We start from the raw sequence: 12,219 nt of genomic DNA, 5'->3' as shown, positions 1-12,219 counted from the left end.
GTAACATAATCTGTCTTAAATTGTAATTAAAAATATAAATGAGGTACTTTAAATCACTCACCATCAGATCCGCAAAGTTAGGGTCCAGCTTTAGTGCAATAGTATCACAGTCGGCTATGATGTGGCCATCTGGCGCGTGGCCCTTGTGCACGCGGAGAGAAACGGCATTCCGACAGGCGCTGAGGGGGGGTCATTCTCCAGCAGGAGAGGCTGCAGAACATCCGAGAAAAAGCAGAAAACAAAGCGAGCATCACCATTCCATTCCTCGTTAAAAGTCAGCTCAGAATTGATGAACTTCAGTCATTTGCGGCGATTTCCGTCGGGCACGTGCGCATTCGCCCTGACGTAAATCTTTAGAAATATCACGTGAAACGTTAAAGCACAAGCATTAGAGAAAAAGAACAGCACGACCTCTTCACAAGGTAGGCAGTGTAAAGATGGTTTTAAAACAGTCTTACTGCCATCTGAGAGCCCTAAGAACGGGTTAACACTCTCGTGTCTCCAAAATCGTAATCCTATGACGAGCAAACAAAGCCAACACCCCTTACCTTACACCAAAATGGCACACTCAAGACTTAGCCTAATCGGAAAATGTTTTTAAATGAACACAGGAGTATGAATTCATGAGCTACCATATTTTGTGAATATCACTTACTGTATCAGAGCGAGATATAGGCTACTATCTAAACGTAACATTTACTGCATATATCCTTACCTACTTTAAAGAGAGCAACTGGTGTCGTACCCCATCTTTACGTCCCATTATCTGATAGACTTGACGAGCGTGAGCGCATGTAATATACTCCATCTCTAAAGGAAGACAAATATCAGGTCTCGGGATGTGAACCGGAGAACCGGTTCCATTTTTCAAATAAAATAGCGGTATCAAATCATTTACATGACGTTCGGTTCCGTTAATGGTTCTCGAATCTGCATTGTTCCTCCGATGCAGAAGGACCACCGTAGTGAAATACTCTGACAGTGTTTCCCGTACTACCATGCACCGCAACACCGCCACTGAATCTGTACAGCGTGAGACACACAGCGCGACCAGTGTTTAACGAATGACTCTTATGAGCCGGTTCTTTTAGTCAGTCAAAAAGATACAATACAAGATGCTTAGTCCGATTCTCGAGCAAATGACTCTCATGAGTCGGTTCTTTATTGAGAATCAAAACACTTTTGAATCGTTGAGATGTTACTGAATTTATATGACTCACTTAATGAACGCCAAATTATTAGTTTCGTCATGTCCGACTCGAAATGAACTGTTAGTGTTATTGGACTTAAGGCTTGTGATAGGCTACTGACATCTTGTTCACATTATGTTTTGTTGTAATCAGTAATTTGTAAAAACAAATGAATAAATTGAATGTTACCACATTTAGGATTCATTTGTTACCCCTAAAAAGTGTGTGAAAAGTAATTTCTTAGTATTTATGAACAGACCTTTTGCATTAATTGTATGGAATGTAATTTTTATTTATTGTAGTCTGTTGAAAATCTGTTGTTGGCCATAAATTCAGTTAGAAATCGATTTATTTTTCCCTCAAATATTTATTCATCAAAAGTACTTAAATTATTAGTTAATTGGGCCGTTAAGGAACCCGAATCATGTCTGATGATGGCCCCCATCAAAGCCATATGAGTGGGAAGAAAAGTAAAAAGTTTCTTGTGGGTTGAATTTTGGGAATTTTGGAAATTTTGGAAGTTTTCACTTTAGCGTGGGATCTACCAAATTTGTAGGAGTGTGTGAAAGCTGAATGACATGTGTCGCGTGGCTGAGAGAGGCTGTTGAGGCTGTTGAGCGCGCGCGCGCGGTTGAAGTTACCCACTGCAGAGGTGGAAATGGTTGTAACCGTCTGTGCTCGCGGGCACAGCACCGCTGCAGCGCTGATTTAAAGAGACAGCCTACCAGGTTTTACCCTTCTCAAGCAGCGCGTTTTGGAGAATCACATCGGCAGGTTTCACCCCACACTGTTATTGCTTAAAAGCCGCACTGAAATAGTGCGCGTTTCTTACTCATCCTAAGATTTCTATGCGTTTGCCTGTATTTGCATGTGTGTGTATGAATGAAAGAAAGAAAGAGAATTGCATTTGCAATGTTCATTTTAGGCTAATTTTATGCTAAAGATGTACTTAATAATGTGCTGCTAATTAAAAAAGTTCATACTAAAAGAACTGACCATCACTTTATAAAATTTCTCAAAAAGCGGGTTGCTCTGTCATGGTTGCTACCACATTGGAGTTGTGCACAGTTGTGCAATTGACAGAGTATATGGGCCTACACTGTGTCCAAAATAGCATACTTACTAGAAGGTATTGGGTTTGACACTTCACAGCAGTTAAAAAGTTTGCTCTATATAGTATGAATGTAGGTAGTATAAATAAAATTTGGATGTATTACATCTGCCATGTTATAGTTAAGTGTCCATTGAATGCACATTCCACAATCTTGGCGGAAATAGTAAGTCATCCGGGTATTTACCGGGTGTTTTTCGAATATTATGAATTTGGACCACTACCTTTTTTGCCTACTGTTTTTCGCATTTTACAGACCTTGTCATTATAGAAACAAGTGTGCAGCCATCTTTGAACTTCAGTTTTTGCGGTAGCTCTGTATATTTCTATAGCATCACTGTTTAAAGGATGGTGTTTTTTGCCCTACCCTACCTTTTTGAAACGGAGTTCACAGTCGAAGAGCTAACCGCGCATGACCTTTCCAATGTGATTACGTAATGCGTGAATTTCGGCTGGGATCGTGTAGGGCCCATTGAAACTGCAATTTGGACCTTCAACCCGTTGTCCACCATTGAAGTCCATTATATGGAGGAAAATCCTGGAATGTTTTCCTCAAAAACCTTAATTTATTTGCGACTGAAGACAGAAAGACATCTTGGACGACATGGGGGTGAGTAAATTATCAGGAAATATTTAGTTAACGAAAGTTATCATGTGCATTGTAATGTTCGAAGGGGATGTCATAACAAATGTCAGTATACCAGGAAGATTTTAAAACAAGCGATTCATTCATAAATTTGTACGACCTTATCTTCACCCTGTGGAAATACAAACCAACAAAGACAATGAGTGCAGTGCTGAAAAGCGCCCAAGCTACATATATGGAAGTAGGCATATTCGTATGCAGTGATAGTGAAATAAAAAAATAATAATAATGAGCAATATCCCACAACAACCCACACTTCCCATGTCACCAATAACATGCAAAAACAATATTAAATATATAAAGTACTTTTATATAAAATAACACCATAGAAAATCTGCAATAAAATAAGCTTACATGCTTGGGGGGAAAATGTCAAAGTATTCATATGCAGATTTGAAGCCTTTTCTAATCCACAGTTACACTCAAGTGAGTAAAAGCATCTTCTAATTATCAATAGGCTACTCCGCTGCTCAGAAAAATAAGATAAATTGAACAGAGGCGCCAGAAGATATGTGATGCCACTTTTATTTCTGGATTAAGGTTAGAAGCAGAATACAGACAAAGATAGACATATCTATATATATACCAAAGATGTGTTGTAGTTGTTTTTTTCCTGAGGTGATACAACTGTCACTCTTTTCAAATTCCTCTTAAAACTATGACCACCCACTTGTTTTCTACCATGTTAGGTCTCAGTATTGCAATGCCGTGGGGCGTGTTTTTACCCTGTCACCCACATTGCTAAATGAAAACAGTCCCCATCTAAAGACTTACCTGTTTTATCAGCAGTGGAACAGCTGCTAGCTTTCATGCAATGCCCTCATGTTTTTTTCACAAGAGTGCCTGTTTTTGTTGTTGTTGTTATTGTTTTCTCTGAGACTCATTATATGCAGTTACACTACAATGCTATTCAATATGGTTATATTAGCATGCTAATTGAAATTTATAAAGCAATTGCCCTAGAGAATGCTGAAAGGTCCCTTATCCAGTCGTTGCTGTGTTAAAAGCGTAACTAGCCAAGCGTAATTAAACCCTGTTACTTGGTTTCCGTGCCAACAAGTCTACTCTTAACTGTTTTCAATTTAAGACAAGATGAAATAATTCCTCCAAGGAAAATTCAATGTATTGCATTGTGAAAATAGATATTAAATAAAATGACCTATCAGACACCTCAAAACAAAACTTTCTGCCTTGGGTCAGGAATTGTCTTGATGCACGAACGTCAGTAAAACTAAAGTAGTAATGTCTGAGTGAAAGTTTATTGTGTAACTTTGGTAAAAGCACAAATTTAGGTTGGTTAGATGGTTAGAATTTTAGAATTTCTCTTATACTTATAACATTATTCCAGGTCTACGCCACTAAATCATTTAAATTTCATTTGGATGAGCACAGTTGGATCGATTGAGACATTTACATGTAGGCTTTTCAGTCCTATTGAGCCATCAATCTGATTACAAATGGATTATTCGGTTGCATGTAAACATAGCTATTGATGCATACCTAGCACATTCTAAAAATCAGTTGTTGACTTTGTTAATGTATGTTTTATAGGAACTAATTGCCTTGGCTTAACTTTGGTTTTGACTATAGTAAATGCAGAAAAGAGTCAGTGCGCATGACAGATCGAACTGTGAAATTGATACACAAAGATTAAATCCAAACTGTTTACTAGTCAAGTCTATCTATTTACTATAAATTTTGTCCTTAATACCAGCTGCTTTTGACTAGCAAAAGAAGAAGCAAGTACTAAAGGCTGATGCATGGATGGATGGATGGATGAATGGATGATAAATACATATAAGTTCCATCCTAACTTCCTTCTTCGATAAGAAACCATGTCACACAAGAGAGAAAACTACAACAAGATTTCCTGGGGTCTTGTAATCACATCACAAGTGTCATATGCCTATTTAGAGTGGTCTGTGATATAAAATAGCACAATTGGGGACATATTCTTCTCTACTACAGAGTATTTAATCTTTAATAATATGCAAGAGTCAGCAAGATGAGGGGCAGATGTCTCTCCACTGAGTGTTCACATTTAACCCACAGGAGACAAAGTAAAATTTAACAGTAAGCTGGGAAAATATTAGTTATCTCAATTTGATATTCCATGGCCTGGCTCCTCCCCATGAGGCTGCGACTGAGTGACAGCATTGTCTCAGACAGGAAGTGTCTGTCAACTGTCACATGTGATTACAGGTATGTTAAATAGTTGTCAGCATCCGTTTGGAGAGGCTGCCTCAACCAATCACTGTTCTCTAGAAACCTGCATTGTGCTACTGTTAAAATACAATAGGCTGGTGACTGCTGTTATGACAGGCTGGATGGGGCATCAACCACTTTCTGTGAGTGTCACATGCCAGAATGAAATCACGCTGTAGATGCAGATGACTGTACAAGCTTCAGTGGAGAGGGGTGCAAGTTAAAAGTTAGTATAAAACCTAAATGCACACTTATGAAATTACCTTAATTATGTTTCAGTTGCACCTTAACAATGGTTTAATGGTATTAACATAAAGGTTGACTGGCCTAATAACAAGCTAAATTACATTATATAAGCATGAGAGATTTGAGAGAGACTTGATGTTTTGTTCATTATCAGCAGCATAACAGTATTGTGGATGCATTGTTATTTTAGGATTTTGGCTGGAGAAAGTGCTAAATGTTGGGCAGTGAGCCAAAGTGATGAATGTACAATAACTAGCTGGTGGCAGCACTGTGAGTGTATGGGAGAGGAGAAGAACCTTTTTCAGAGTGCTTGTTTACCTGACAGAATTTGTCAGATTTACAATGGTTAAAGTCGGCATTGGGCAAAATTCTGAGAAAAAAACATTATTCATACATTCAAAATGTTTGGGACCAGTATTTTTTATTTATTTAGCAATTTAGCAAGGATGCATTAAATCACTGAAATTGACATTTATAATGTATTTCTAAATAGATTTCTATTTCAAATAAATGCTGTTCTTTTGAACATACTATTCATCAAAGAATACTGAAAAAAGTATCATGGTTTCCATAAAAATATTATGGAAGCACAATTTGTTCAACATTGATAATAATAAGAAATGTTTCTTGAGCAACAAATCAGCATATTAGAATTATTTCTGTAGCACTGGGAGTGTGAATCACAGTTCATTTTCTACATGGATCAGCCCACATCTTTGTTACTATGGAAACAACCACGTTCCTATGAGCAAAAGGTCTGGGTCAAATGAGGTCAGTCAGGGGTCAACAAAGTTCAAGAGGATCAGGGGTTAATGTGATGCTTTAAAGGGGTCATATGACGTTGCTAAAAATAACATTATTTGGTGTAATGCAATGTGTTTATGCGGTTTAAGGTTAAAAAAACACATTATTTTCCACATAATGTACATTATTGTTTCTCCTCTATGCCCCGCCTTTCTGAAATGCGTAAATTTTTACAAAGCTCATCCGTCTGAAAAGCGGTGTTCTGGAACAGTGTTGTAAATACAACTTAACCACTGATTTCTAGTTGTGTCCTCTTTTGGAAGGCCAAACAAAGTAGTTTTGCTTCCATAATGAAACACACAGCATCTTCACAACATGACGGCGGCGGCAACAATACTACAGTGAGAATCAAAGTTACACCTTCTTTCTTTGCGTGAATATTTGGGAGGCGTTATGCAAATATTCCCACATCGTGACGTAGACATGTGGGGGTGTGTTAGAATGAGCCATTTTAGGTAGGCGTGATTGACTCTTAACTTTGATAAAGAATATCTCTTTGGATTTGAGACTTTAGTCTTTGCAACTTTACAGATCTTCTTTATGCACCAAAAGCTTGTAACACTCCAAAGAGAAAGGAAAAATTGAAATCGCATCATATGACCCCTTTAAGGCTCTGTGTCAGATGGTGAAAACAGTTGCCAAGGCAACACTTCCCCAAACAGTCAAAGAGCCCTTAGCAGACAGCATGTGATCGAGGTTTCTATTTTACTGCACAGCAGCCCATCTCAGTGATTTAAAAAGTCATTAATTGTGTATGAGAATGTCTGTTAAAAGATGCAATGACAAAGAGTCACAAGAAGGGTTACAGTACATCCTAGCATACACTCAGAAACATAAGCAAACAAACCCCTGAAAATGGGCATCAAGCTAACATTTAAGACATGTATATGAAGCTTGAATGAGCATTGCATTGCACTGTCAGTATTAAGATCTGAGTGGAACAGATAGCTTGACATGGTTTTTATAGCTCAGGTGAGATGCATTCAAAGATCTCAGAAGGCTAAATCACATATCTCTAATTCAAATGAGGAACGCAATAAAATTAAATCCAATCAACTCAGTAGGACTTCCAAAACTGCAATATTGGGGACGAGAAAATCTATTTAGTGCAACAGGTAATTTTCTTTGTAAATGGATTTAACCCACTTTTTCAATGGTATTTGTTACTACCAGGTTTCACAATGATTCACTGATTACAATGAGAAGTGCAAAGGGTTCTTTAAACATATGTGTAATTCTTTTTTATTATTCCCCTTACAAATTGAGGTCTGTTGAGATCAATTTAGAAAGCTCTTTGCTGTTGAATTGTGTGAACTTTTAGGGAAATATAATAAAACAACAGTTTTGAGTGTGGCTTGTCTAATCAGAATTTAGAGTTTTATAATGTAGGCTACCATTTATTTAATTAATGAGTGATGACTCCCAGATTTAACCTACTACACATCATTCAAAAGCTAGCTACCTAGCAGTGTACTGATAATATTATTAGCTGTACAATTCTCTCTTTTTGATAATTTGGTCAACAGGACTGATACCCCACATCATAATGCAGTGAAGAGTTTTATATCCTGCATTTTGGCACAGAAACAAGAAAGTACTCTTATTCTTCATAGTGAGAGAGAGAGAGTGAGCGAAAGAGTGCTGGAGAGCAGAATGTACATCACCATGCAAGTATCAGTGCTGATGGCAGCTAAGTGCACTGATAGCTATGCACAGTTTTACTTAATCATGTAATGAGTATGGTGAAAGGGGGCAAACCCTGAGAGCAGCTGCAGCAGGAAATTAGCACGAATGAAGAGCTTTTTCAGATATACAGCATCAAAATATAGCCATCGACATGTGCCCACCAATAAAATGATTATAAGAGGTTCTTTAAAATGTGTTGTTAGGTCACTACTTTCAGGGTCTGTTTCTTTAAAGCTCAACTAGCAAAATCTATTCAAAGATAATGCACAGTAAGCTGGTCATCATAAAGCCCTGAATTGTATGGGTTTTTTTGTTTTTTAATTGGCAAATCTTTATAAAGTAGAATGAAAATTAAACAGTAATAATGTCATACTGGGTAATGTTTAAACCTGTATGAATCATCTTATGCTGAACTTTCAACTTTTTTGTCTAATGAAAGTCAGTGGGGTCCAAAACAACATTAGACTCCATAATTTCAATACATGTTAATGGAAAAAAAAACACTGAGCTATTGATGACAGATTTTTCATTTTTGAAAATGAAACTATAGTACAGCTGTAGGAAGCCAATTGCCTGAGACAACTGTTAATTATACAACTTAGCGGTTATTATTAAGAATATATGACCCCAGAATGCCACGATTGACTAATCAGAATCAAGTATTTTACTGAGCAATGTAATATTATTTTTTATTTTACCTATTTGTTTAAAATGCATTGCATTTGATGCACTAAAATACAGCTTTAAAAAATACAGCTAAGTGAACTACCCAATATTTTTCATGAATCATTAGCATCTTTGAAACACTCAACTCAACGCTCAAGTCAACAGCTGATCAGATAATCTATTGATTTGTGAGGAGCTTGTTAACTATAAGCCATATTACAGTGCAAAGCTGTAGCCTCTGTGGGATTTTTCTCTCATTGGTGTGGGAGAAGTGTTATAGATTAGATATTTTCACTCACATGAGCATTACTGTGTGTGAAGTGTGAAAGCATTATTATTATGTCCTGTGGCAGTCACAGCATTTAGTTCACTAAACTATCAAATGAAGTCGTTTTCCTTCAGAAATGCAGTTGGCAGCAGCTTGGTAATTAAGGAGCAACATCTGTTCCTGTTGTCATGAGGTCAACATCCTGTACAATCTGTGGCATTAGTTAAAGCTCAAAAGAGCACAGAGGTGTTAAAAGGTTGTAACATTATGCCAGAGGGTCAGGTTTTGTCTTTAAAACATCATTTGGTTGCAGAAAGAGAGAGTTAATACTGCATATTACAGTGCATTTTTTTAAATTTGTGTAAATATGCAAATGACACTACAGGACACTTCATTAAATGATTTGCATGACCAAGGCCTTTGATGCAAAGCAGAATAAAAACATTTCAGTTGTATAATGTGAAGGAAAATAACAGTTTCTTTTCAGAAAAATCTGATATTAGTGAATATTTTATAGATTCAGAAGCAATAACTAGTGTTGATAAAAAACTATTTCTGAAGGCTCATGTCACACTAAACACTGAGCAATGGCTTGGCTGCTGAAAATTCAACTTTGCCATCACATGAATAAATTACATTTTAATATATATATTAAAACAGAAAACATTTGTTTTAAATTGTTCACTTTTGAGACTAAAAAAAAAATAACTTTTTTTATTTTCCATGTTTTTCCATGCCAATTATTGTGCTAATCAGATCATTTCAGATAATCCAGCCCTGACATTAAAACAAAACAAGTTGATCGCTGTACATATCAATCAGATGGATTGTTCCTGTTAAAGTGGGCAGTCCTGGGCTAGAAAAAGCAGCAAAGAGGAATGGACTTTAACCATAGTTAAAATTCTGGCTACCTGGGACTACGCTGTGTTTTGTAGTTGTGAAAATATGAGGTGAGTCTTCAGAGAGGTGTACAGTAAGTGTAAGTGCATTACTTCCTGCACTCTGGTGGTACCCACAGTGTTCTGCATGTTCCCATCAGTTCTGTTCAATTCATCCAATGCAAGAAACATGTCTCAGCTAGTTACCTTTGCAAGTCCAGCACATAGTTTAAGGGGATCTGCTGTCAGCATCTATCATTAGACATGTCATATGTGATCAGTCATATAAATCTCTCCATCGCTCCCTATCTGCATCCACTTGTTCCCGTCTGCCTTTATATATGCTGTTTGCAAATATATATTTCTGGGTCAGTACAAAGAGTCAGCATGAGGGCAAGTGCTCAGACATTGTAATCAAAATCTGGTCTGTGCTCTCCCAAAAATAACAACACAGCCACCCTGACAGAATGTGTGAGCTTGAGTGTGTGAGCAGATATCTATGTAATGTTATGCATGAAATAACATCAACTCAAGACTCGCTCCTACAGAGAGATGGGGTAATGGGAGCAGCCCATGTCTCTTTGCCTTTCTCCTTACAGAGGTCAAACTCTTCCTTTGGTGCTGCTCTAAGAAACAAAAGGCCTAAAACCAACTGAAAAAGGTCGTCGGCACCCAATTTACTTATGTAATGTGATGTATTTCCAAATGAACTAGCATAACAGTAAGGCATGATATCATTTTATCAACACGGAATTGGATGGTGAAAAGTGTGCATTACGTAATAGAATTAAGCCTAAGACAATGCCTAAATATCTACTAAACAGTTCCAAACTTAAAGGAATTTAATGCAATTAGTTTTTTTTACATTTGTCATTTACATTTACATTTAGTCATTTAGCAAATGAGGACAATGGAAGCAATCCAAACCAACAAAAGAGCAATGATATGCAAGTGCTATAACAAGTCTCAGTAAGCTTAACGCAGTACATGTAGCAAGTTTTTTTTTTATTATATAATAAATAAAAATAAAAACAGAAAAAGAATAGAGCAAGCTAGTGTTAGATGCCTTTTTTGCTTTTGATAATTGTATAATAAATAAAAAGAAAACAAATAGATAGAATACAAAAAGATTAGAAAAGCTAGTGTTAGTTTTTTTATATATATAAATAGGATTAGAATAGAGAGTGCTAGAGTTAGAGGGTCAAAAAAGATGGAAGAAATGTGTTTTTGGACGATTCTTGAAGATGGCTAAGGACTCAGCTACTCGGATTGAGTTGGGCAGGTCATTCCACCAGGAGGGAACATTTAATTTAAAAGTCCGTGAAAGTGATTTTGTGCCTTTTTGGGATGGCACAATAAAGCGACGTTCACTTGCAGAACGCAAGCTTCTAGAGGGCACATACGTCTGGTAATTTAGGTAAAGGGGTGCAGAGCCAGTATTGGTTTTATAGGCAAACATTAATGCCTTGAATTTTATGCGAGCAGCTACTGGTAGCCAGTGCAAATTATCATCACTCATAACTCCAAGGTTTCTGGCTGTTTTTGAATGAGTTATGGTTGATGTGCCTAACTGGATGGTGAAATTGTGATGAAACGATGGGTTTGATGGAACCACAAGCAGTTCTGTCTTGGCAAGGTTGAGTTGAAGGTGATGGTCCTTCATCCAGCAAGAAATGTCTGTTAGACAAGCTGAGATGCGAGCAGCTATCGTCGGATCATCAGGATGGAATGAGAGGTAGAGTTGAGTGTCATCAGCATAGCAGTGATATGAAAAGCCATGTTTCTGAATGACAGAACCTAATGATGCCATAAAGACATAGAAGAGAAGTGGTCCAAGAACTGAGCCCTGAGGCACCCCAGTTAGATGTTGTGACTTGGACACCTCACCTCTCCAAGATACCTTGAAGGACCTATCTGAGAGGTAAGACTTAAACCACTGGTGTGCGGTTCCTGAGATGCCCTTTGCCAATAGGGTTGACAGGAGGATCTGGTGGTTAACCATGTCAAAAGCAGCGGACAGATCCAGCAAGATAAGTATTGAAGATTTGGAATCCACTCTTGCCAGTTCAGTCTTGCCAGGCTTCAACAACTGAGAGCAAGGCAGTCTCAAGTGTTTTTGCAATGAAAGGAAGAAGGGAAACCCGTCTGTAGCTCTCTAAAAGAGATGGGTTAAGGGTGGGTTTCTTAAGTAGTGGGGTTATACGAGCCTGTCTAAATGCTGAGGGAAAAACACCAATGTGTAGGGATGTGTTAATGATGTGTGTGAAGGGATGTGTTAATGATGTGTGTGAAGGGATGTGTTAATGATGTGTGTGAAGGGATGTGTTAATGATGTGTGTGAAGGGATGTGTTAATGATGTGTGTGAAGGGATGTGTTAATGATGTGTGTGAAGGGATGTGTTAATGATGTGTGTGAAGGGATGTGTTAATGATGTGTGTGAAGGGATGTGTTAATGATGTGTGTGAAGGGATGTGTTAATGATGTGTGTGAAGGGATGTGTTAATGATGTGAGTGAGTG

At 37.6% G+C, this 12,219-nt stretch overlaps 1 protein-coding gene across 1 annotated transcript in view; it reads right to left on the bottom strand.

The window, feature by feature from the left end:
• LOC107722442 (adhesion G protein-coupled receptor A1-like) overlaps nucleotides 1-502 on the bottom strand; it is a 31,606-nt gene extending 31,104 nt beyond the window's left edge. The window contains exon 1 of the mRNA XM_016530801.1: nucleotides 62-502. Within this exon, the coding sequence (XP_016386287.1) occupies nucleotides 62-64 (3 nt within the window). The 5' untranslated portion in view covers nucleotides 65-502. The remainder of the gene's footprint in view (nucleotides 1-61) is intronic.
• Nucleotides 503-12,219: the final 11,717 nt, after the last annotated feature.

The sequence above is a fragment of the Sinocyclocheilus rhinocerous genome, unplaced genomic scaffold (genome assembly GCF_001515625.1).
Source record: "Sinocyclocheilus rhinocerous isolate Xijiao unplaced genomic scaffold, SAMN03320098_v1.1 scaffold1175, whole genome shotgun sequence".
NCBI lineage: Eukaryota > Metazoa > Chordata > Actinopteri > Cypriniformes > Cyprinidae > Sinocyclocheilus > Sinocyclocheilus rhinocerous.
Note: the sequence above shows the minus strand (reverse complement) of the source record. Positions and strands in the feature narration are given on the sequence as shown.